A 27,989-nucleotide genomic window follows, 5' to 3' on the forward strand; every position below is an offset into this window, starting at 1 on the left:
CCCTTCGAGCTTTCGGAAATAAGAGATGATGTTTCGGCACAGAAGAACAAAAAGTCCCCAGGCCAGGATGGATTAAACGCAGAAATCATAAAAAAAAGCCTATAGCCTATCCCCTAACGTTTTAATACATATCTATAATTCTTGCCTTTCTTCTGGGCGCTTTCCAGCCGCCTGGAAGCGAGCCATAGTTAAAATCATCCCGAAGCCAGGCAAAATTCTAGACAATCCTAAATCATTTCGGCCTATTTCTCTCCTCCCAGTATTAAGAAAAATTCTCGAACGACTACTCGTTAATCGAATAGCTAACCATTTAAACGAAAATCAATTTGGCTTTACCCCCCAGCGAAGTACAACTGAAGCACTTATTAAGGTATGCGACCGAATGAAAGATGCACTAAGCAATAAAAAAATATGTATAGTGATCTCGTTAGATATCTCTTCTGAGTTTGATACAGCTTGGCCTGCTCTAATACTACACGAGCTCCGCAGAGCGGAATTACTGAAAAATCTGCACGATCTTCTAGTAGATTACTTTAGGGAAAGGAAGGCTACATTAGCTTACAACTCGGCTGTTGCGTCTAAATTTGTGTCCCTCGGGGTTCCTCAAGGTTCCTCGCTCGGGCCTGTGCTCTGGAATATCCTAATAAACACGGTCTTTAATATTAAACTCCCCTCCGGAAGTGAACTTGTAGCTTTTGTCGAAGATTTAGTTGTGACGGCGACTGATAAAAATATACATAATCTAAAAAAGAAATGTAAATTAATCGTAGCAAATCTAGAAAAATGGGCCGAGGAATGTAAACTATCTTTTAATACGGGAAAGACGAAATTACTATTTGTAACGCAAAAACTAAAAGTCAAAAAACCAACGCTAACTTTAAATAGTCAGGTGTTAGAATACGTTAATTCTTTTAAATATCTAGGGGTTATATTGCACGACAAGCTTGATCAATAAAAGAAGTAAAAACAAAACATTTAAAACAAATGAAAACTGGTTAAAACACAAGGTGTGAAGATCTTCGCTGTACGTCAATAAGAAAGTCTCCACTATTCCGGAAAATCCACTTTTTTCGTGAAGAGAAAAGTTTTCCCGTGTGATAAGTTCTCAATAGCAATTTTATTCTTCGTTTCAAAAAACATACGACCTATTCAGAGAATAGCAAACAATCGAGTACCAAGTATCGTAAACACTTTTGATTCGGATCCCCCGAATGTTTTGGGACAATTTTCTAAAAGAACTCAAAATAAATCAAGTTCGTTTGCTGTCGAAATGATATTTGACGTCTACAAATATATTGAAGCGAAGTTTTTTTGCAATTACACTCGAGACATATTTTTCGCTTTACATTACTAAACATATAAATATATTTTAGCTTTTTGGAAGTAAAGGAGTTTAGATAAGTCGAAGCTCTACAATTTCAGTCCTGATTCCATTCCTTCGATATTAAAATACAACCGATTACGGTCTAAATTTTATCAAGAATTTTTTTTTAAATACTTCAATGTAGTCTTGTACCAAAACAACTGTATTAAAGTACTATTATAACAATATGAAACAAAACACCAGCAACGAGAATTGCGTCACTTTCCCGGCTGTTATGACTTCTTATTTTAAAAATAACTCTACTAATATTAAATAAATACAGTCGTGTGTGGCGCATCTGTTACGAGATTTTGTTAATAAAACTTTTTATACTTTTAATTACTATAAAATGGCAAAAAAAACCTTAATTTTGAGGGAAGGGAAGAGTTTTAAGAAAATATAAAAGACAGTGTAAATGTTAATAACGAATAAAATCTACATTATTTCGTACCCCTCTTCAGATACCACACGACCCCTTTGTATTTCCTTGCCCTGTCAATCTTTAACCACAGGAATTTAACAGCACGAATGCCTCTTATATACAAGCAGATGTGCCAAATTTCCTTACTTCGTTTTCATTCCATCCTTAGATATTAACATAAATTCTTCCATTATCGCTTATGCAGACGATATAGAGTTGCTAAACCACTATTATTGTTTAAATTTTGGGACCACTAAAATTCAATGTAATGAAAAAGAAGTCGATTGTGAAAGAGCTATAAGTTTATTATTCATATACCATACACTATACACTCAGTTAGTTTATAAATTTTACGTCATTTATTGACATTTATCCATAAAATTGATAACTAATTTAATTATTAAATTTTTAGTATTCTTTACAATATTATTACATTAAGTTTAATCCTTCTTTTCACCTTTCTTAGATTTACTTATGTAAGACTTATAGAACAAATCAGTAAACAGATAAACGTATGATAAAGTTAAAAGAAAGTTTATTTGTAACATATCCAACGGAGTATCGCACGGATGTCCATTTACCAGAAGCCAATAAATCCAACAAGTAAGCAGAAATGCGAATACCATTTGTATAACTTGGACGGCAGTGATCAACATGGCAACTATTGGAAATACCTTTATTTCCATGCATTTTAGAATAAAATAGCTGTACATCAGCGAATGTACAAAAGTATTAACGTAGATAACTGATATTGAATAACTGGACTCTCTAAATGAAGCATACCAACAACTAATAAGAATGGATACGTGATGGTAGCAATGAAGAAACATCAAATTTCGTTTATTTAATATTATCATAATCGTATCTCCCAACTCCCAAACCTTAGAAAATACGAACATTGCTACCCAGAATAAGATCGCTGGTGTATTTTCTGTCAAACTCTTATCGCATACCATTTCGTAAAACGTTAATCGCTTAAAAGCTTCGTACAGAACTGGAATCCCTCTTAAAGCGCTGCAGACGCTGTAAATCGCCAGAAGTCCATTCCAAATGGTAAAGGCCCGTTTCAAGCTGTAAGGAGGTCGATCTTTCATGTGATGCTGAAGGATCTTGATGGTCGTCAAGTAGATGATGGACACGTAAATGGAATAATGCCAGTAAGCGCGAAAGAAATTTTTCAGGCCATCAGCAGTGAATGTTGTTTCGAAAGAAAACGGTTCAACTGCAATCGTTTCATTGTAGATTTTTATTGTTGAGAAATATTTTCTGTTTCTGAAAAAGTTGAAATAAATTACAAAATTAATTTGTTATTGTTGAAATTAGCATTACGTTACTAATTCATGCAGAAAAAATACATTAACAAAGTTTATAAAAGTAGCAAAAATTGTTTTTAAAAAATAATTATTTTAACAAACAGTTTTTAACGATTCGCTGTAGTAAATATGACAAATCATTTGTCAAATGTACCGTATATAAAGCGCGACTGAATACGTATTTGACTCATTGTTCGAGTGTATCTATACGAATTTGTGTTTCCCTCATCGGTCTTCATTTAAATTTTACAGCAATCTGTCATCGTGATTGTTGTATAATTTAAAAGAGGACCGACGAGGAAGAGGACGTTTGAAATGCATATTATCAGAAACCAATAAATCCATCTTAATTGTGTCTCTGGTACGATTCGTTCTCTTAAGCAATTTTATGCCTTACTGATAACAATTAAATAGAGAACCAAAACAATCGATACAAAAGTACAAAGTTTATCCACTTATTTATAAATGTATAAAACTATTGTATAAACAGGAAAATTTACAAAAGTACACGTAAATTAATCTAGATATGTATACAGAAAGATAAGCGCAATTTAAGAGGGCAGTTACCTATATAAGTTATATTATAATTTTCTGTAATTTGTGATATCAAATATTATAATCATAACACCGCATCCACATATAAAACACGGTAATAACATATTAAACTTCGTTAGGATTTTCTCCGCTAAAATTTAAAGACAATGTTGTTTACGGTAATATAAAATTAATAATAAGTTTACTTCTTGTTTAAAAGAAACCATGTGAGAAAATACCGATCACTTCTCACCTGGCTATGGATTTATTTCTATTATTTTACCTCTATTATTTATAGTGGAAATTAAATTAATACGAAGGCAAGCTCAAACTATTCTTTTTTACTCGATTTTGTACACCAAAGCAAGCAGAAAGACGAGAAAAAGCGATTTTGTTGGAAAAATTCAATTCCATTCACTGACATAACACAAGAAACTATTACGATATGTACAAGTCATAGTGTAAAATGCGTTATACTCACCTAAAGTATGCTGTTCAAATAAGTAATTTCTCGAATAACAAAGGTTATTAATAAATTTGAAATCGATGTTACTACTCTTGACCTAGTTTGCTACATGTTCTGGTATTTTATCTCGAATACAATCTATTGGTAATCTATTGGTATGTACAATCTGCACGTAAGAATTCTTCTAACCGAAATATTACGTTTACAAGAAAAAGTTGTATTACCTTCAATATAATACGTTACGTCGAAGGTTACTTGATAATAAAGATAAGAATTATTTTAAAATACTTACTTTTCGAATATGAGAAAAACTTGTACGCTTCTCGAGAATTGTGTCTTTAATTTCTGTTTCGAGACAGAGCAGTTCTTTCATACGTACCTGAAATTCAGATTATTGCAAACTTTGATTGGATTTCGAATAATTTTAGAGATAAAAATTGTCTTAAATGTTTCTAAAGTTATCAGCATCACTATCGAGTTTCAAATTGAATTTCACGGAAACGTTTCACGTAGAAAATACGTAAGAGAAATTTACGGATGCCGCGTAACCTAAGTAATTTGTGTCGATTCATGTAACGTTACGCGAGAGTGACGTCGTGTGATGTATGTTTTATGTGGAAAGTGTAAAGACAATCGCAAATTTTGTGATCTATACCTTCCTTTGTAGAGTACGGGAATGTCAGGTGATACTCCATTTATTTTCGATTTTTATTCTTATGTAGGGTGAATTTTATTAAACTACCAATATTTAACAACATCTGGAGAGATACGTAGCGTTTCATTCTCGATTAAATTTTGCCCGCTTCCTTTCTGAACACGCAAAAGAGTTTCCACTGGAAAAATTTAGTTCCAAAAATTACCACTACGGAAGTTGTAGCTCTACCAGTAGCAAAAATATGTAACTTATTTAATGGGTGTTCCAGAAGTCGTACACCATAGACAAAATAAGTGTTTAGATGTTACGTGTCATATGATACAGAGATCCAATCATTTCACTCACCTTGCAAATTGTGAAAATAGAATACGCAATTCGCGCTGGCAGGGTGTTTGCTGTTTAACTCTTTGCCACTTATCTGTTAATGCGCTGTTACTATTCGAATGCCTTCGTTTTTTGTCAACATTGTTTGAAACGATAAACCCCATTACTTTATGTAATGAATGCGCTTAGAGATCGTTAGAGACTTAGGGTGCATATACTTTTGGAATCAAACTGATCCGAGATCACTTCCATCGTTCAAATCGTGTATACAAAGGAACTACTGCGATCCGATCAATCTCTGTTTGCGTATACAAACGCCATCTAGGATCAACTGGATCGCGATCAAACTAATCCTAGCGGAAGGTAGGATCGTTTGGATCGGATAAAATAGATTAAAGATGGCGGCCTCCATGGTAGAAGTTAAGCTTGTGGTAAATAACGAGGAAATACGTGTAATTGTTGACAGAGAAACGTATTTAAAACTTATAAATGGCAAGTAAAAACCTTATTATTAAAATATCCGATAAACTGAGATGAAAAAATTAAGTATTAAGAAACAATTTTGCGAGATTGTACGGCAAAAATGCATCATGGCGTACACTTTCCCGTTTTCTGCAAGTTGTTTTGTTGTTTTTTTTTAATTTTGTGAAGTTTTTATTTAAATGTTATTTTCTGGAAAACAGTTTTATTCACGGGGTAAATGTTATTTAAAAATTCGTATGAGCACAAACAGTTTTGTAAAATAAACGATAATTCATAACATAGTTATGTCGTTTAGTACTAACTGCAGTTTTAATATCGAGGGATAAAATGGATTGTTTTAATTTAATTAATTGATCCTTGTTAGTTAACATATACCGAGTTAAAAAGTTATTATACGTATAATATTTTTAAAACTCAGTATATGTTAACTAACAAGGAGAGACTATTAACTAATAAATGTTTAACTAAATTAACATGTTCTCTTTTATTTGCTTTGCCAGATAAAAATTTTGCGGAAGAATATGTTCAGACATTGTTAAAAAAGAGAAGAGAAGAAGAAATGGTTTTGCCTTATGATGGCAATAAACAACTGCACACAACTGTACACAATAATGAAGATGTGAGTTCTCATAATACAGTTGTGCAATATAATGAGCCAGGTAAGAAGTTAAAACACTGCTATGCCTGAATTACAATCAAATCAGTAATGCTATAAATAATACCATAGATGCAAAGTCATAATATATATGTGTTGTTTAGGTTCATCAAAGCTAATACAATGGAAGGATTCACAGGTTAAGCTACTGATTAGCTTGTATGTAGAGCATAAGAAATATTTTGACTCACCCAAGTTCACCAATAAAAAAGTAAGAAAAGAACAATTGCTGTTAATCTAAATATATATAGTACAAGTAGATCCTAATTACTCACTTAACTATTAGATCAGTCATTACTCAGAGTTCTTTTTTTTAATGCTGTTTCAAGCAAAGTTGTTTATTTTCTGTTATTTTTTTATTAGGAATTCATGAAAATTTTTCATTTTTTAGGTATGGATCATGATTGGAGAAAAGCTGAGGAATGAGGGCATACCTGTGACAAATAGTCAAGCAGAAATCAAAATGAAAAATTTAAAAAGACAATTTAATGCAGTAAAACTCTACAATAAAACTTCAAAAAATGATAGAAAAGAATGGAAGTATTTTTCTGATATGGAGATGGCTCTTGGAGACTTACCCCAGTTTGAACCCAGGGCAACTTTCAGCTCATCTTCCGGTTTGTCTGTGACCAATAATTCTAGTAGGTCACCAGCTGAAATACTCAGCAGTTCTGAACAATCACCATTATCATCAGAAATTCCATCTTCATTATCACCAGAAAATCCATCATCATCTTCATTATCACCAGAAATTTCTCCGTCCTCAGAATTAATAAATGCTAGAAAGAGAAAGCAACCCAATGCAGGACGGAGAAATGACAAAGATGATGAACCACCATCGTGGATAAAAACATATTTTGAAACCCAAAGAGCTGAAAGACAAAACTTTAGAGAAAAATACTTTCATTGCTTGAGAGAATGATACCAAAAGAAAAGTAATAAATTTGAATTGAATTTATTTCATCTACATTCTTTTATGTACAAATGATTTGTTAAAAAGAAACAATGTTATCATTTACACTCTTAATTTGAGAGAAATTTTAATAAACTGATTTTATCATTTTTTAAAGTGTGAAAAATGAAACATGAATAATTTTAATTTAAATAGTATTATCATTTTTCATTTTAATAATAATGATTACATAACAATTTCTTATTTTCTTTTTTTGGTTTATTAAGAGAAATTTAATAAACATACTTTTGTAATGGATTACAGGATTTATTAAGTAATGAATAAAAAATAAATATTGTTTTCTTTTCTCTTTTTTCAAAACCATGCAGTTTTATGGTTGTGGCTTAACAACAGAATAAATTATTGTGCATAGTAAGTCAACTGCTGTTTTATTTTGTCAATTTGCTGTACTGTAAAGGTTGTGAAGGTCAGAGAATTTGCACAAAATTGATTAGGGAAACTCATGGAATTTAAAACAAAAACTTGAGTAGGAACAATGTATATATTGCATCTTGCTTGAAAGAGAGTACAGTACATATAAAATGCTGTTTCACAATTATTTATGGTACAGTACATACTACATCAAGAAATGATGTACAAGTGAGACAAGAACAATTTTATCTGTACTAATTAGCTTCTAATGAATTCAGACAAAACAAAAATTCAATACAATACTTTAATTTATTTTATTTGGTTTTGATATACATAATTTTACTAATGAATTTAGTTTAGAAAAATATGACTTGAGAAGCTGATTAATTTATCCGGTATCTGTTTGCTTGTGACATTATTTCTAACATTATCTGCTCTCTCTTTAAATATCCCATTTCTCGGTCTTGTTCATATGTTATCTCCTCTGCCACATTTTCTTCCACTTCTGTTATTTGCACTCCATTTTCTACTCTTTCTTCATCATTACTCCATACTGATTCATCATTCTGTAGAACACAAATGTTATGTAAAGTACAACATGCAGCTATAAGTTCTACCATTAAGTCCATGCGAGACATATCCAAAAACTTCAGCCTTCTGAACCGACCAACTAGATGAGCAAATGCTCTCTCAATAGTCTGTCGACACGATGAAAACTTATTGTTAAACATAATTTTTGATGATGATAAAAAACCATTGTCTCTGTAGGGGACAATTAAATGCTTTGAAAGTTGGTATGCACCATCTCCTATGATATGAAAATCTGCATGTGGAAAGCCATCACCACTGCAAACTCTGTGATACACTTCAGATCTCTTAAATATTGTGCAGTCATGAACAGAGCCAACTTCACCAATGTAACAATCAATAAAGCACATTTTCTCATCACATACTCCCTGTAGAACTAAGGAGTGAAATCCCTTTCTATTTATATATGCTTGGGGTTCCTCTAAAGGGGCCTTTATTGCTATATGCTTTCCATCTAGACAGCCAATAACTCCAGTAATACCATATTTCATAGCAAACGTCTGAGCAGTTTTCCTTGCCTTCTGAGCTGAAGGCCAATTTATAATATGGCTTTGTGTATTCAGAACATTTATAGCTCTAACAATTCTCATCAGGCATCTCCATGCAGTCCTCCGACAAACTCCAAATCTGTCTCCAACTCCTCTGTAATATGTGTGAAAACAGAATAGTACACTTAGTACAGAATTATCTCAATCAGTAAAATTATCGTTTTGCTTACCTGAACGATTCTTGGTTGGCAAGAAGCCACAGTGACATTAAAAGTTGCTGGTCAACTGACAGTGCATTTCTTCCTTTTCCTATTACTATTTCTTTTGATTGTAATAAAATAGGAACAAGATCCTTCAGTAAATTTTCGAAAGTAAGTCGACTTACTCGAAAGTGTTCTTTAAAAATATTTGGCCTATACTCTAATGCAATCTCTGAAACATAGTTAGTTATTTTGCATACCGATTTCTTTTTATTCTTACTTTTATATTGTGTTAAATAATTAACCAAAATTAATTCTTCTTCCTCGGATTCTGAATCTAATTCCGATAACATTTCTAAAATGATTCCTAAACATGCCGCCATCTTCGATCCTACTTGTATACTTTCCGCCATGACAGAAGCTATCTGTATCACGTGACAAGGACTAATCCGATTGTACAGATCAATCCATACAAAGCGAAAAGTATATGCACCCTTAGTGACTTTCAGAGCAAGATGTGTAATATAATTGTCGGAAACTCAGTGACGACTAATACTTGACTTCGTGCATTCCTTGTCCACAGAGTAACTCTGGAATGAGTTGTCCGATCTTGATGAAATTTTCTACGACGACTCATCATCACTCAAGGATGAACTGATTAAAATTTCAACTTTCAAAAATGATTCGTTTTTGTAGAATTGGATATAGGTTTTTTTTCAGTATGGATCATTTTTGAAAGTTGAAATTTTAATCAGTTCATCCTAGAGTGATGATGAGTCGTCGTAGAAAATTTCATCAAGATCGGACAACTCATTCCAGAGTTATTTTGTTGACAAGGAATGCATGAAGTCAAGTGTTAGTCGCTTCCTGCACGCACGTGTAGAAGCGCCATCTGTTGGTCGGAAAATATGACAAGCATTAAAACGGTAATTTTGAAAGGCAAATGTTGTCGCTAACTGGACACACAAGAAATACAAAGAATCTTTATAAAATAATAAGTTTAAACAAGTTTTCTTTTTAAAACGTGGAGCAGCAGCGATCAATATTGATGGCTTTACGATCCATATCTCCTTCGTCTTCCTATTGTTAGTATGAAATTTCGATCTGTAAAAGGAGAAGCTGCGCAGAGATTCCAAATTGAGATGAAGTCGCTCAAATTCATCATCATCGATGAAATGTCAATGATTGGTGCAAGAATGCTTTACATGATCGAGAGAAGATTGTAAGAGATAAACCCCGAGAAAGATGATCCTTTTGGTGGAATCTCTATCTATTTGTTTGGTAATTTTCGTCAGCTTCTTCCTGTTAAAGATACGCCTCTCTACTCGAGTGTTTTTTACGATGTAATGTCCCAACAAGGTAGATTCGCATTTGATTCTTTTGAGAAGTTCATTGAACTTAGTAATTCTCATAGACAAAATAGCGCAGATAGTTCCTTCACGGATGTCTTACAACATCTTGCTTCGGGTGATTTCTCTGATACAGATCTAAACATTCTGACGACAAGAAATCGAGCCTATTTATCCAGAGATGAACTTGATCAGTTCCAAATGGCAGTAGAGCTATATCCAACAAACGAGCGAGTTAAACAAAGCAATAAAGACTACTTGCAATCAACTGGATGCCCTTTTGCTTATATAGCAGGAGTGGGCGAGCAAGAGTTCAGTGGGAGCCGAAACGTAGGTTTTGCAAAATGCATGTGAGCCGCAGTTCTGTACTATCGTGGTGGATAGTATGGTAAGGCCGGAAAGGATAGCACTTTCAGCAAGAGCCGCATGTAACTCAAAAAGAGCCGCACTTGCCCATGCCTGTTATATATCACCTGAAAACACTCCAGATATTGCCCTGCCTTCGTTCAAAGATAACTCCATCTCTTGGTCTCTTGGTCCCTCCAAGTTTTTGAATCTCTCAATTAATGCCGGAATCATTCTGAGAGTCAACTTATGGGTGCAAGGAGGTCTCGTCAATGGTTCATTAGGAACTATACGCTACGTTATATATGTTCCTAATGCTCGCCCTCCAGCTCTTCCTCTGTTTATTTTAGCGGAATTCGATAGCTATTGGAAACCTTTCATCTATGATAATCTGTTTCCAATAATCCCCATAACACGCTCTTCGAACGATGGCAGTATATTGCCATCTCGTAGACAGTTTCCCCTTACCTTAGAATACTCGATGACTATACATAAATTACAGGGATTAACTCTTCCAAAAATCAAAATAGATATAGGGAAAAAAGAAACAGCTATCGGTCTTATCTATGTTACATTGAGTACAGTGAAAAAATAACTGACATAGTATTTTTAAAGAGTTACAATAAAGATCGCTACGAGTCAATCTAAGTCCAAGTCCTATAGTGATAGACAGAATTTCATGAGACATTGGCATAGCAATTGATTAATGGCTTATTCTGACCTTATATTTGTACCTTTAAATGATCCAATAGAAATCATATATATTGTTGAGAAGGAATGAGTCGTTGTTTCTTTTTTCCTCATAATCTAGAAAATAAAGGTGTGAGCAGCTTCGCTCCGACTACACGCTGACGTAGCGTTACTTAACTAGTTTATCGATGACCAATTAATAATTGCCCAAAATCGGTTAGGTTTTGAGAGGAAGATGTGGAAAATTATTCCGGTTTATGTTATGGATGGCCTTGGCCTTACAACCTAATGGTCCTCGTAGAAGGCCTAACACAACCATTCACGAAAACAAATCCTTGGTAGCTAAAGAATAGAAAGACCTTAAAGCCTCTAGGTGTTACAGCTACCATCGTTATTTCCTGTCAGAGAATATCGCATTACAAGAAAGGCATAACACTGCTGCCGAAATATTCTTCTCTTCATTTACTCCCAGAGACATTTTTACATTCCATAAAACAGAATTAAAGTTCAGGAAATGCTGATTCCAATTAACAGTTAGACAGCCATTAAAGACCGGGCCCTTACACTGCCCTCTTCAAAGCGGTAGTTTTTTGAACGCGGTCAAACACCTCGTTGAATAAACAAATAGCAAACAGGAAATGTTTGTTACTTATTTCGTGTTCGCTCGACTGTAAATTTAAACAAATTAACTAACAAATGAGCCCGGCGTTGCTTGGGCTAACGATTTGAATGATTTGGTAAATATTGTTCGTTTGGAAATTAAGTTATTACTATCAACGCTAATCTTCGACAACCATAGTAATTGTTATATAACACATACCCCTTATTGCTGAGAATCATTTTACTGCTTCAAACCAACGTTTTCAACCTGATCACTTTTATGAAATGTTTACGACCGTTCTATAATCGAACCAATATGCAATATCAAATTCGAATTTAAAACCGTTCGAGCATTTGGTTAAAAAGTCAAAATATATGAAAATATTTATAGCAATGTCTGAAATATTTTCATTGAGTACATAGGTGTAATAAATTGATGACTAAACGTAGTTGAGAACAAAAAATCGCATCTAAAATAGTACCGAAGCCGTTCTTCGGGTTAAGCCTTAATCCTCTTCCTCTCCCCCGCGAGTGAATTTCCAAAAATCCCTTCTTAGTGTGCATTTTCACGACGTACCTTAACTGTGTATCAAATTTCACCACTTTCGGTTCAGCGGTTTGCTCTGGGCGACGATGAATCAGTCACTCCGTCAATCAGTCAGGAGCTCAAGAATAGTAATTTTATACGTTCAGATTATTATTGTACTTTTATGAAAATTCGATTTTGAGCCGTTGTATGTTTACCTGTGAAATTATGACTAAATGAAATATTGCAATAAACTGATGTACTACAATAAATATTAGATGTAGTGAAGTTGAAAGTCAATTGTTAATTTCTTAAAACTTTTAAGGTTAAAATTATATAAAACTTATCAACCGTTATTTACGTGTATCCGCAGCAACTAGAGACCAGGAACCAATACTAAAGTGTTTAGATGCTAATATTTATTGTAACTACGTGTTTCGGGTGTTTCCTTTTTCTTATAAAAACGCTCCCCTTCAGGTTATACAAAACTAGGAAAAACATCAAAGAATAAAACGGTCGTACAATATTAAAAAGAAATAAAGAATTATATATTATATAACCAACGTTTTTCCAATTAACAAAAGACTTCGTTTATACAGTTTCCACCATCTGCGAAAAATTGTTTAACCGACATTAATTTGCCCGTGCGCCTTTTTATCTTACAATATCCATCCGCACGTCCTGTATTTCCGAACCATCGTTTTAATTAACGGTGTTCCGCGCACCTACGATTGCTACGTGTTGTTTAAATCTACGCAAATTCGATCTTTCTCTTTACAGAATATTTCTTACATTAGTTTTATGAATGACGCATTCGCAATGTTCTGTCCACAGCGAGTGATTGTTATTTTAATATTGATGCTCTCTAAGTCTAACCCGGAACTGTCTTCCCTTCATTTATAATGATGATTGGATCTTCACACGTACATTTTAACTCAAGTACTACTCCAGCTTCCTTTAGCTTTTCTCAACTTTTAATTCTATTAATATTAATATTATTTTTATAAATAATTCTAAATTAAATAAAACTGTATATTTGAAATTACTAATGGATTACATATTTCTACGATTTTATGAGTCTTTAACCTAATTTTAATTCTTTATTTATTTATTAATTTTAAGTCTTTAAGTATATTTTTTATGAGTCTTTAACCTAAGGCGAGTTTCTCCAATTTCAGTAAATTTAATAATTTAGTTGTTTTTCACCTTTTTTATTTTAAATAAACCGCATGTATATATATTTATACAAGAAGTCAAAAAGGTAATTTGGGTCTGATTTGATGGTGAAATCCTCTTTAAAACGCAAAATTGACATGTAGTAATTAACATATACACATTTTTCTATTCAATATTATTGGCAAAAATTTCTTTACTCCTATTAATCAGCGGTTATAAATATTAGCTGTAATTTATTTGGCCGTTATATCCAGGTTTCAATATCGGGGCAAACGGATACACGTATCGACATTTTAAATCAGAATAAATAATTTAAAATGTTTTAAAACAAGAGCAATCTACTCTAAAATTTATTTTGTATACTAGTACTTTTTATATATTAACAGGACTTATTATACTGGAAACTATGGATGCAGATATTTAGTCTTTAGTCTTAGATCAGAAATAATGTTTTTTATTTAGTTACTTATAATATATTAATATATAAAAAGCACTAGTATACAAAATAAATTTTAAATTACGATAGAAAGGACACAAAGGCATAATAATTAAGAGCGATCTACTGTTTATAGCGTCGTGTTCTATGATAGTTTACCTTATGACCTCAAAATAGCGATTGGAATAGAATATTTACTAGGTTATCTTGTAATCGCATCACTACATAACACGCATACAAAGTACACCCCGCCGTTTATATAGTATGCAAAAACTCTAACGCATATTCTATCAGCTCGTCAAAGTAATACACAGTAAAGGGGTTTCATTAAATATTTTCAATAGGAAACATAAAAGGAAATTAATTTCCTGTAACACGAGTTTGTATTAATTAAATTACCGGGCGAAACCATCAATGAATGCGTAACGAGGTAACTGTAAAGATTTAAAACACCAGCTAAAAGTTAAATTCAAGAATCAAGAAATAGGTCAAGCGATATGACGTTACTACAAATAAAAAAACAGAAACCTGAGGTCATCTACTGGTGTCATTGATATCACCCTGTATTTTATTAACAATTATAATTCATTATTATATCATTACGTAAAGAAAATCTTACACTGGACTGTAAAGCACAAAAAAACAAACAAACGAAAAAAAACAGAATAATAATTATTTTCCTCATAATTCTGCTACTAATTTTGACAAGTGTTCGTCTTTGACAGTTAATGTTTTGTTCGAGTCACGGAAGAAAGTATTAACATCCGGATATACACAAAATTTCTACTTTTCAGCGTAGAAAATATCTTAAGCGTAAATAATATAAAAGTAATACAAATGCAGCAGTAAATACAACACTTATTTCAATTTTCGCCATCGAAAATACAGAGAAACTTATGTTGTAACCTTGAAATTGACGTCAGTAGCTGATAAGTCGAGAGCACAAAACCTGATTTAGCATTCGATCCACGCGTAAAAACCGTTGTAAAATAAATTTATTCACTTACACAATTACACACATTGTATTAAATTTACATACAAAACTTTCGTTCTGTATTTTAAAAAAGAGATTTTTTCTCAAATAAACAGAAATTTAAAAAAAGTACGCATTCGTTTTGTATTCATCGCAGAAGCGTATTATTTAATGCAAAGAAGAAATATCTCTCGTGAATGTAATTTTAATAAATAAATTGTCATTCACGTTACTCTTTTCAGCAGAACAAAACATTTTATTTTATCAAGGTAACTAACAACGCCCGGATTTAAAAATCACATGGTTGATGTAATTTTGCTCTTTGTGTATAAGTGTATACAGGGTGCATAGGAAAGTCCCTTTAACCGGAAAATTTTTGCGAACGGAGGGAGCTACAGCTATGCAAGTAAGGTAATCGTAAAGTGACTACGCCCGACCTAATGCAAACGACAGCAGCGCTCCTAGTGGCGAAATTTGGAAGATAGGCAGTGCAAATCCAAAACGAAAACGGATTGGGCAAACTTTCCAATTAGAAAGTTTTAGAACATCAATTAATTAGTACGAAACGACACGTGGTTCACACGGATAAGATAAATAGTTGCCTGTATACCCAAAAATGTCCGAAAGCGATGCACGCTATTTTGTGTAAACGTTTGAAAGGAATAGCCATAGGTATGAAGAAATACGCACAATTTATTGCATGAAATACGTACTTACGTCAATACAGTTTGATAACATCACACAAAAAACGGAAAGGCAAACTGTCACACAGTGATAACAAGTTAATGTCGAGTATGTTCGAAAAGATCGCCATTGCTCACGATACACGCTATTGTTATCAAACTGTATTGACGTAAGTACTACGTATTTTATGCAATAAATTGTGCGTATTTCTTCATATCTACGGCTATTCCTTTTAAACTTTTACACAAAATGGCGTGCATCGTTTTCGGACATTTTTGGGTATACAGGCAACAAGTTATCTTATCCGTGTGAATCACGTATCCGTGTGAACCACGTGTCGTTTCGTACTAATTAATTGATGTTCTAAAACTTTCTAATTGGAAAGTTTGCCCAATCTGTTTTCGTTTTCGATTTGCACTGCCTATCTTCCAAATTTCGCCACTAGGGGCGCTGCTGTCGTCTGCATTAAGTCGGGCGTAGTCACTTTATCATTACCTCACGTAGCTCTCACCGTTCGCAAGAATTTTCCGGTTAAACGGACTTTCCTATGCACCCTGTATGTGTCGATGTGTAAAACACAACAGAAGTTTTCTTCTGTTCACGCATTTTTTGATGTGATAACTCAAAATATTTATTATATCAATAAATACTTTTACCCAAACATTAATTAAATTTTCATGTATTATTTCATACAATACTAAAAAGTAACACATGAAATCCGAGTGTTAGATTCGTGTAAATAATGAAAGAAATATTTATAAATACATTATTGAAAAACACAAATCATGAATGTAAATTTATTCAAGTTCAGGTCTATTCCTAAATTTCCGAGTTAAGACCTTCTAATATTAGAATTAGTCTCACAAATTTATATGTTTAAAAGTCATATTAACGAAATGATTGGTAAAATAATTAATTATTTCTTGTAATTCGTTTACAAAAATCCGTTGACTCATCGGATATTCATTCAACAAAATTCATAGGAACCATAAATGATAAGAATGGCTCCCGCCTGACAATATAATGAACTTTTAATAAACGATGTCTCGTTTATATTGGACCTTTTTACCACTCAATTGACCCTCTTAATGGTCTGACCGAATGTAGAATGGTTATGATTAATGTCCTTTTATTGTCCAGAGGGGCAGGAAGAAAAATAAAAACAGTTAATCGCAGGTAAGTGATTTATATGTAATACAAAAATGCAATTTAGTTATAATTTTCACGTAAACTGCACGTATTTTTGTTAATAAGTATAAACCGTACACAATTTTACTGTTAGTTAGCGTAGTCCTTCCCTTTACGAATTAAATTTAATCTATCTTTTCCTCTGTCTTAGATGCGCGAACATAAGACTTATAGAACAAATCACTAAACAAATATACGTATGACACAGAGATAACAAAGTAGATATGTAACACATCAAATGGAGTATCGCATGGATGTTCATTTACCAACAGATAATAAATCCAATACGAAAGCAAAACGCTAAATACCATTTGTATAATTTGAATGGCCGTGATACACATGGCAATTGTTGGAGAAATCTTAACTCCGACACATTTTAGAGTAAAATAACTGTACATCAGCGAATGTACAAAGTTATTGACGTAAGCGATGATCGCTAAATAGCTCGCCTCTCTGTATGCTCCATACCATGTTATAATCATTGTGACAACATGGTGATAACAGTGAAGAAACAACAACTTTCGTTTATTTAGTATTATCATAATTGTATCTCCTAATTCCCAAACCTTAGAAAAAAGAAAAATCAATCCCCAAAATAAGACCGGTGGTGCCTGTTCCACCACACATTTTTTGCAAACAATTTCGTAAAAAGAAAATCCATTGAAGTAATTATAGAAAATTGGAATTGCTCTTGTGATGCCACAGATGCTGTAAACTGCCAGGATGCTATTCCATATTGTGAATGCACGTTTCAAGTTGTAAGGAGGTCGATCTTTCATGTAATGCTGAAGAATCTTAATGATTGCAATATATATAATGGATATATAAATGGAATAAGTCCAGTAATTTCGGAGGAAATGTCTTATCTGGTTCGAAGTTAAAATCGTTTCGAAGGAATACGATCCAATCACATGCTCCGTTGCATTACACGTTTTCATTCTTGACAAATTGCTAAAAAATAATTTCAACTATTTAGAAATTTTAGATAATTACTTGCTTTTTAAAGCATTATGAGTAATATTTGTCTACAAAAATGAATAAAGTGTTATAAAAAAAATTAATATGTTATTCAGGAACTGTATTCAGTTTGTATTGACGTGATATAATCTTTCCTGTGTCTACCATCAAACAGGGGCCAGTTTCTCATAGAAAGACCCCGTACAATTGCAATACCAGTGACTCTGTTTCCGAATATTTAAAAGAAGTACCGAACGATTCATTAGTAAATAAATTGTTTTGCTTAATAAATTTTATCAATTTGGAAATTCTGATGAAATCGTTCGTGTTTGAAGTTAGTTTACATGATGCAGTTACTTTGCATGAATAGAGACATCCCAACAATCATATGCACACTGAATTTTAACTCTCAAAGATACATTGCAGTAGTGATTAGTAGTATTATTTATCTTTTCTGCTTTTCATAAAAGTTCAAATTAATTAATTAGTTAAAATAAGATTAATGAATTACATTATCTAATCGAAATTCACCCGAAAATATTTTTACGTTAAATGAAAAATACACCAACCTGCTATAAGTACTTGAAATTTCTGCTGTTACTGACAGTTGCTGTTACACACATCTGATGTTTACTTTTTAAAATTTTGTTTATTGTTTGAGATTCCTGAAAAAGTAACCAGTTTTTATTGATGAAAACAAGAAGTAAACGTTAAATAAAAACAGGATTTTTTAGTAAACTTTAATACACTTTTCATGTATTTATGCAAGTGTAATGGCCATATTTATATATATATATATTTGCCAATCATTGCATTTACCTTGTATTTATTCGTCGTCTTTTTTATTTATTGCTTTTTCCTTGTATTTTTTTCATCGACAATACCGAATATAAATAAATATTTCTCAAGGTAAGAACATTGAATTATTAGTGTCTTTGACGTATCAAGACATCAGAAGTTACTTGTAATGAAAAACTTGCTTTTACATTAAAATAATAAAAACTAGCATTTATTGCTGTTACGTCTATCCTTCCAAATCAAATTAAGAAAATATGGTGTCTGATGTTCTGTACATTGAACAAATCAATCATGTAATGTGCATAACTCTGTAACCGTTCGAGGTAGATCAATAAAATCTTTTGGTAATCGATTCCTTGAGAAATTATGACCCTAAATGACGTGTCACATGAATCCCTTCCCATTTACAGTTTTGGAGTTGCATTCAATATGGCCGCCATCAAGATAGCGGTAGTGCGTGTAACACACATCGATCTGTTTCCCTCTTGGTGTAATGTGTTCCTGATAAAAGCGAATTAACTTCGGGTACATTTCAAATTCTGTAGCAAGAGTGTTAAGTGACTTTCTTTCCCATCCTGTATTATATTTAGCGTTAGGCATTTCATTACTTTATAAAGTGCAAATTTAGTTATAAAGAAGCAATGCTCTCTTCTAAAGTAGTGCAACGATTACAATGGCTTGTCGTGTCCCTCTAGTGCTGTGGATAGCACGTTGCAGCTTCAGTTGTATTTACAATGCATTGATACAATGCAATGCATGTGGTGAATGAAACATATTTTCAATTTTCTAAAGTTTTTCACAGATACAATTTGAAAGTATACGAAACATTAATGATTAACGAATTTTTAATAAAAATAGGATTTCTTCCACTTCTTCAAGAAGTATGCTTTGGATTCATAGTTGGATAAAAAAATTTAAAATAATATATCAAAGAACAACGTCATCCCAGCCGGAATTCGAACACGGAGCCTTCGGATTAACAGTCCAACGCGCTAATTACTGCGCTACAGGGACTAATCGAATAACACTTAAAATTAATGTTTTATTATAATCCTTTCGTTTAGTAATTTTGTAGTCTGTTCTGTTGTTGACAGTTTTATATATTTAATTTATATTAAAGGCATTTACATAAGTGGCAATAATTAACTAACAGACATTTGAGATTTGTACACTGTAATAATGCATTATTGACACATATATTGAAAGTACAGTACATCTCAATTAATGTGTACTGCAGTAGGGATCAATTTGCTAATTAAACATCTTTATAAACACTTTTTGTTTCGTATTTTTATTTATCTAAATACAGTTAAATCCCGTTGACACAGAGCTGAAAGAACTAGAAAATTGGCACTTAAAAAATGCGGACGATGATGACAACATTGACGCCATAAGCGTAGTGGTTAACGATAAAGTCAAAAAGTCACAAAAAATATTTTCTGTTCCTGAAAAAGTTGAAATAAATTACAAAATTAGTTTGTTATTGTTGAAATTAGCATTACGTTACTATTTCATGCAGAAGAAAGTAAAGTTTATAAAAGTAGCAAAAATTGTTTTTAAAAAATAATTATTTTAACAAACAGTTTTTAACGATTCGCTGTAGTAAATATGACAAATCATTTGTCAAATGTACCGTATATAAAGCGCGACTGAATACGTATTTGACTCATTGTTCGAGTGTATCTATACAAATTTGTGTTTCCTTCATCGGTCTTCATTTAAATTTTACAGCAATCTGTCATCGTGATTGTTGTATAATTTAAAAGAGGACCGACGAGGAAGAGGACGTTTGAAATGCATATTATCAGAAACCAATAAATCCATCTTAATTGTGTTTCTGGTACGATTCGTTCTCTTAAGCAATTTTATGCCTTCTCATTACAATTAAATAGAGAACCAAAGGCTATCGATACAAAAGTACAAAGTTTATTCAGTTATTCATGAATGTATACAACACGTATAAAAAAGAAAACCTTACAAAAATACACATAAATCAATCTAGACATGTATACAGAAGGAAGAGTGCAATTTAAGAGGACAGTTACTTATATAAGTTATATTATAATTTTGTGTAATTCGTGATATCATTTATTATAATCATAACACGGTATCCACATATAAAACAGTGTAGTAATACAAAAATACTAAATACTGTATCAGACGAAACGAAAAGGAAAATGAATATTAGATTAAAAGAATGTGTAGCTGACCTAAAATATCGTAGAAATAATTCCGTATTCTATGAACATTGCACATTAAACAACTGTAATATAGATAGAGGAAATATAAAAATCCTGCAAAAAGAAAAGGACGCGGACAAAAGAAAATTTAAAGAAAGTATCGAAATTCTAAAAAACGAAAACGGTATAAGCAACAAGCTTAATATAAAGGTAAACGAAAATTGGCTTGAAATATTATAAAATACTACAATTAATTATACAGATCAAAAGAAAATTTGCGAAAACATATAGAAAAATATAAATACGCTATCAATTGTAATAGTATTTAAACTAGTTAGAAGTCAATAATAATTAATTAGATAAAAAAGTCTGTAAATCTGCGTAAAAAATGGCTGATAAATATTGTGAAAACGAATATATATTTTTTAATATTGCGTAATTTTTAAATACGGATTGCTTAAATATCGTATAAGTTTAGAGAATATCCAATCCTCTAAGGAAAAAGGAAAGACTGATTCGAGATATTAAGAAACGATGAAAAAAGTGAGGTTAAAGGACAAAGTGTTAAAATTGGTTGCATGTATGCATAATCTTTTTAAAAACAATTATTTTATACAAGTTATATAATATACTTAAAACCATAAAAAGAATTAAAAGCGTGTCTCTTGTTAAATAATTATATAAACTTAACATCATATTGTAACTAAATATATTTTGTAACAGCCGACTGGAGGGGTAAAAAATCCCTAAACGCGTATCAGCGAATAAACGAAGAATGGAGTAAACGCCTTGTGTCCTATCAATTGCAATCCATTGCGCCGAATAAGTAAAATAAATAAGCAGACACGGTTTCAAATTTGGAGAGAAAGAGTAGTAACACATTAAACTTCGCCAAGTTTATCTCGGCTAAAATTAAAAGGGAACGTTATTTACCATAATAAAAAGATAACATTAGAAAGTTTACTTCTTGTTTAATTGAAACCGTGTCAGAAAAAACCGATCATGTATTGCGGAGCCTTGGTTTTATTTCTATTATGCAGATTGGAAACTAATTTAGTACGAAGACAAGCTCAAACTATTCTTTTTTACTCGATTTCGTGCACGAAACCATTCGGAAAGACGAGAAAAAGCCACTTTATTGGAAAAACTCAACTCTATTCACTGACATAACACAAGAAACTATTACGATATATACAAGTCACAATAAAAAATGTGTTATACTCGCCTAAAGTATGCTGTTGAAATAAGTTATTTCTCGAATAACAAAGGTTATTAATAAATTTGGAATCGACGTTACTACTTTCGACCTAATTTGCTACATGTTCAGGTATTTTATGTTGAATACAATCTATTTGCACGTAAGAATTCTTCTAACCGAAATATTACTTTTACAAGAAAAAGTTGTATTACCTTCAATATAATGCGTTACGTCGAAGGTTACTTGATAATAAATATAAGAATTATTTAAAAATATTTACTTTTCAAATATGAGAAAAACTTGCATACTTCTCGAGGATTGTGTCTTTAATTTCTGTTTCGAGACAGAGCAGTTCTTTCATACTTACCTAAAATTATTTATTTTTTGCTGTGATTTTTTAAGTTAGAAGCTACAATGTATGATGAATCGTCGAGAGATGGTATGTCACCTGTTGATAAAGCTGGCCCATTTATATTTTTTGAGCACATAAAATGCATAGAATCTTTCTTTATAAAAAACTTATTTATTGTTAGAAGAAATAATGTTATTTTATAGGGATAGGAACTAGTAATGATTCTAAGATTTCTTCGAATCCGAGGATAAATTCTTCATCTGTCGATAGTAGAATACTTAGAATAATATATGTAAGAACACAGAATATAAAGTTTCATAGTTTACGTTATGACATAACACTACAACACGAAAACAATATAAAAGAACAAGACTTTAGTAGTTATCACGTGTATATTTAGTCTTTTAAAACATTGTTTCTCATAAAATCAAAAATAAATCCAAGTATATGCTACTGATGCGAGTTATACAATATATATTTATAAGTAATTATGCTCTAAGAACAATAGAACAAACTATTCTCCCGGTATTATATTACGATACTGTTTTAACGATACACAATGTGCACAGTGAATATGTTAGAATTTTAAGAATAGGATAACACTCAATGTTCCTTTTTATGTAAATCTGAACGACATACGTAAGACTTATAAAACAGATCAAGAAACAAGTACAAATAGGAGAAAAATAAAATAAAATAATACTTTAAAACATCAACTGAAGTATCGCACGAGTGACCATTTATGAGTATCCAATAAATCCAACACGATACTGCACACACGATTATCATTTGAATGGTTTGTATAGCTGTCACGAACATTACAATTCGTCGAGAAATCTTGATGTTCAGGCATTTCGTCGTGAAGTACGTGTACATAAACGAATGTACAAACAAGTTAACGTATGCAATTATCAATAGAAAGCTGGATTGTCTGTACGTCGAGTACCAGGACATGATGAGAACGGTCACGTGGTGGTAGCAATGCAGAAACATCAATTTTTTTTTACTCAATACGATCATGAGCGTGTCGCCCAACTCCCAAACCTTGGAAAAGAGAAACAACATACCCCAAAATGCTAGCTGCGGTACTTCATCTACCAGCTGTTTATCACAGCAGATATCGTAGAAAGTGAAATGCTTAAAACCGAAATGTATTATGGGAACGATTCTGAGGGTGGTACATATGCTGAATGATGCCAGGAAGCCATTCCAAATGACGAATGCGCGTCTGATGTCATAAGGATGTCGAGATTTCATGCGTTGTTGAAGGGCAACGATGGCGATCAGGTAGGTGACGGATATGTAAATGGAATAATGCCAATAATTACGAAAAAAGTCTTTTACGAAATCCACGGTTACGACGGTCTCGAAGTCAAAAGGAACCGGAAACGGTTCTGATATGTTGTATCGTTTCATTCTTGTCAAAGGCATCTGCAAAAGAAAAATGAACATAATACTTAAATCTACATTGAAGTTTAATTTCGTGAAATTTTTGGAAAGAATGGTTAAAGCAGTGATTAGAAATGGACGTTGAACGCATGAGAATCGTTATATTTGTCGTAAAATTTTCAAATAAATGATTTTAAGACATTAAAATTCAAATGTAAACAGAAAAACTGGCGAAATATTAAATTTTAAATATTGTTTTTACACTAAATGGAAGAATTTAATAAATCGTTCTGCGTTACCATATCGCCTCTCATTAAATAATGACAGGGATTCTAATTATCCTTTTTTCACACAGACTAATTAATTCGTTTGTTAACGTGATGTACTCGGGGCCCGATCTAGGGGCAGGTAACCCGGACATTTGTCCGGAACGCCAAAGTTTAGGAGCGCCATTTTGGCTGTAAGTTAAGTGTGAGAAAAATATTGATGTGTTAAATACTCAAATAATAGAAAATTTTTCCTTCTCTAAAAATTTACAGCGCGTATCGTATTTATATCGTTTATGTCTAAAAGATAAAAACACTTACACTATTATTGAAAAATTAACGCAGAATTTGTAAAAGACGATGCTCGAACTTGTTTGAACACGCATTTACATCTCTGAACGGAATAGCATTAGCACGCCAGCAGAGCGCCCCTTCAGCTAGTGTTTGAACACGCATAGACGCGCTTATACTTACCTCTAATCACAAAAGATCTGTTTCATTACACAATAGCATTATTCTTGAGATTACCTCGGTAGTGATAACAAGTGGAAGTTGATAAAATTTATGAAAATAATTATTTGAATCAATAATATAAAACATTTATTAAGTTCATTGCTTCGATAAAACGCCTTTATAATAATATATTTGAATAATTGAACCGAATAAAATCTCAAAATCAAGAATTATAAAATTGTTTTTAATGACTATTTATAGTTGGCTGAAATATTTGTTATTATAAAATACATATATAAAAACACTAGACTTTCTTTACGTTCACAGAATACGAAAAATATTGAGTAAGCCATAAATATCTTTTATGTCCATTGACAGAATATAATTTTGAAGTTATGTTAGGTTTTAGTTAAAGTGTTGTAAAACTACAGATGTGGCCTCTCAAAGAATTATTAATGCCGAAACAAATCGTTGGAACGAGGTGCTTCTAAGAATCGTAGCAATTACTAAAATGCTTGTTAAAAGTGGCTTTTCGAGGTACAAGCGACGAGTTGTTTGAGCATAAAAACGGTAATTTCTTAAAAATAGTTGAGTCGCTATCTGAATTTGATCCCGTTATGGAAGAGCACGTCTGTAGAGTGCTAAAAAAACAAGAGACTAAAGCTGACTATCTCGGGAAAAATAAACAAAACGAGATAATAGATCTTCTGTATCAGAGTGTAAAGTCTCATATTATTGATGAAATAAAAAAATCAAAATATTTTTCCATAATTTTAGACCGTACTCCTGACAATAGTAAGGTAGAGCGAATGACTCTTGTAATCAGATATGTTTCAATCAATAAATTTGAAATTAAAATTAATGAAAGCTTTTTAGGCTACATACCAGTCGAAAGATCCACAGGAAAACAAATGTCTGATATTGTATTATAATTGGAAAACTTAATGACGGGTTTAAATTTGCAGGATATCAGAGGGCAGGGACCTAAGGGGCGGCAATTTGTCTTTCTGTCCGGGACGACGTAACCGCTAGAGCGAGCCCTGGATGTACACAGATAAAATTTCGTGTATTTAATTAAATATATATTAGAAACGAGCGGTTATTTATTGTGACACATGTCAGGCTGCATTTTTTAAACCACATTTTTAATTTAAAAGTCAAGCGATTTCCGTTCCAAATTAGAAGTTTGTACACGGTTAACCGGGCCCTCGATCCCTATCTAGTATCGACTTTCATCGAATAAGGAAAGATAGGCGAACGAACGGAATCTATACATCTACAATTTAAAAATTGCAGCCTATTAATATAGGCCTACTTTATGTGATTTTTTCTATATCCGTATGTATTAAACTAATTAGAATTATCAAAAAGACTGTCTGTTTTTACAGTATCGACGTAACAATCTGCAACCGTGTAAAAATTCGTAGAGGAATATTTCCAAAATTCTTAATTTTATACAATAATTTATATTAACAATTAAAATAATGCGCAATAAAATAATAATTTTTGCTCTGTATGTATTTGTGTATATTATTTTTGATAAATAATCGAAGTCTCGTACTTACTTGCAGACGATCAAACGTGAAAGAGAGAGAAGCTTGACTGTTGTCGTTGACTAACTCAAGTACGGATTTTGTTTTCTCCAAGATATTTCCCTCCTGTTAGCAACTTCTATAATAAAAGAATGAAGTTCTTTGTTTAATCCCCCGTTCGGATGTTGCAAACTATTTTAATTTAGAAGTCAAGGACTTTTTAAGGCGGGATTCGCAGACTTGTAATTTATGAGATTTTTACATGTTGTCTGTCTGCTCTTTAAAACAGCTTTTGATGCTGAAATATAGACTAAATTTCTTACAAGTCAAATTTCGTGCAATGACACCAAATATTAAGATTATAAAACGTAATTCTTACTAATTTAAATGTAGATGAGTTCCAACTAATTTCAAAAGATGCATTCTGTGGACTGACAAAAGTAATGTCCATAAATGATTTTGGAAATGCTCATAAATTGAAGGATCAATAAACTATAGTTAGTCTCTCCGGAGTAATGGTTTTTATTCACATATTTAATCAATCAATACTTTTCTCAATATGAAATCTAGACAAATAAGTGTAAAATTTGGTGTCCAATTAGAAGAAAGATCGAATTTTGGCTCAATTTGCCAAAGTCCAATCCTTTATTTTTGTTATTTATTTTCTTTCTCAAACCAAACAGCCTAAAATAAACGCGAAAAAATGACACGACCTCATACCCTTAGATAAATTCCTTAATCTTTTTGTGGAAGGGTGAGAGATCATCTTAAATGTTTAAGAAGGAGACACGAAAAAGAATAAGAGCCACTGCTCTAGGGCATAGTAAGTACAGCCCATTTAGTTTAGATATAGATCCGGTCGGCCAAATTGTGTTTTTAAATATTTACTGAGAAAAAAATCCAAATTTTTACGCTGATTAATCTGTAATTCAAAGTATTGACGTCTATTTTCTAATGCGTTTTCCTACGACAGAGTTAGTGAAAGGTAATCTTTTTTTAGAATACGTATTGTGGGTTAAAACATAGGCCTTGAAATAATTGTTCCGATACAAGAAAGCTATTAAAGAATATATCTGGTCGTCTTTAAAACCACCAAACCTCCCTTCAAAGACAAAAGAAAAGTATTAAAAACTTCTGTTGGTTATGAACGTTATGGTTATTTATTCTAAATAAATCTTCAATTCACATTTTAAATTCATTTTTTTTTTTTTTTGTAGACAAACTTACAACGTTATAATTTTCTGTAAACAATAGGTTTAACATATGATTAATTGTTCAAGAGCAGGATTTTATTATGTCTTCAACCGTTAACCTTGAATTTTTAAATAGACTTTTCTACAGAGTATATATATTTATATAATCTCAAGTTTCGTTGGCATTTACGATGATATCAGTTTTAACATCTATATAACATATATTAGTTACATCAAATTTAAATGTTACAGTTCACCCATTGTTTATTGTGAAGTTTCCGGTCATTGCCTTTTGAATACGTTGAAAAGAAAATAAAAGTAATATTTTAACAGAACTTTTTCTTATATATTTCAGAGGTAAGATAAATATTAAAATTTCAATTAAAATTCGTCTTTAATATCATAAATTCAAGGTTAAGAATTGAAGATTTACCCGTAAACAATTCGGTAACAAACTAAAACAATACAATAGTAAATGTCTCGCTTTACGACCGAAGAGATTTACGTCATAAATTTTCTATTATGATTTATTTTTTGTTTGTCGTTATAGCGCTGCCCATATCACCGAACCCGTGACAATTCGGGCCTCGATTTCTCACGAGTTCAGTGGTATGGATACATTTTTATATGGCAATCATCGTCGTAAATCGAAGGCTGATTTCTCGTGGCTTTGTATTGCAATTCAGATTTTCCGACAAATTGCTCAGAATTATGCAAATTAAACATAAAACATATTACTATATTTTGAGCGAATCGAAGACAATATCATAAGTGAAGTAATTTGTATATTCCTGTCTATTTCCGTAAACGTAACTTAAATTTAAAGCCCTGCGGAAGTCTACAGAAAATAGACTTCGAATTACGACGGTTTACTTAACCAGTCGTCGTTA

General features: G+C 32.2%; 4 protein-coding genes across 4 annotated transcripts; 1 reads left to right on the forward strand and 3 right to left on the reverse strand.

Moving 5' to 3' along the window:
- Window positions 1–2,224: 2,224 nt before the first annotated feature.
- Window positions 2,225–5,240, reverse strand: LOC136968955 (very long chain fatty acid elongase 6-like). The gene is made up of 2 exons (XM_067263030.1): window positions 5,098–5,240; window positions 2,225–3,056 (listed from the first exon to the last, which is right to left on the reverse strand). The coding sequence occupies exons 1-2, from the start codon at window positions 5,238–5,240 to the stop codon at window positions 2,225–2,227; spliced, it is 975 nt and encodes a 324-aa protein (XP_067119131.1).
- A 234-nt stretch (window positions 5,241–5,474) lies between these two features.
- LOC136968956 (uncharacterized) lies at window positions 5,475–7,136 on the forward strand. Its single transcript, XM_067263031.1, has 4 exons — window positions 5,475–5,507; window positions 5,978–6,218; window positions 6,319–6,425; window positions 6,606–7,136. Exons 1-4 carry the CDS (start codon window positions 5,475–5,477, stop codon window positions 7,134–7,136), a joined length of 912 nt encoding a protein of 303 aa, XP_067119132.1.
- A 785-nt stretch (window positions 7,137–7,921) lies between these two features.
- On the reverse strand, window positions 7,922–9,197 carry LOC136968957 (putative nuclease HARBI1). The gene is made up of 3 exons (XM_067263032.1): window positions 9,095–9,197; window positions 8,845–9,046; window positions 7,922–8,768 (listed from the first exon to the last, which is right to left on the reverse strand). Exons 1-3 carry the CDS (start codon window positions 9,195–9,197, stop codon window positions 7,922–7,924), a joined length of 1,152 nt encoding a protein of 383 aa, XP_067119133.1.
- Window positions 9,198–22,869: 13,672 nt separating this feature from the next.
- LOC136968958 (putative fatty acid elongase 4) lies at window positions 22,870–23,697 on the reverse strand. Its single transcript, XM_067263034.1, has one exon. It carries the CDS (start codon window positions 23,695–23,697, stop codon window positions 22,870–22,872), a length of 828 nt encoding a protein of 275 aa, XP_067119135.1.
- Window positions 23,698–27,989: the final 4,292 nt, after the last annotated feature.

The sequence above is a fragment of the Centruroides vittatus genome, unplaced genomic scaffold (genome assembly GCF_030686945.1).
Source record: "Centruroides vittatus isolate TY-2023 unplaced genomic scaffold, ASM3068694v2 contig_166, whole genome shotgun sequence".
Taxonomy (NCBI): domain Eukaryota; kingdom Metazoa; phylum Arthropoda; class Arachnida; order Scorpiones; family Buthidae; genus Centruroides; species Centruroides vittatus.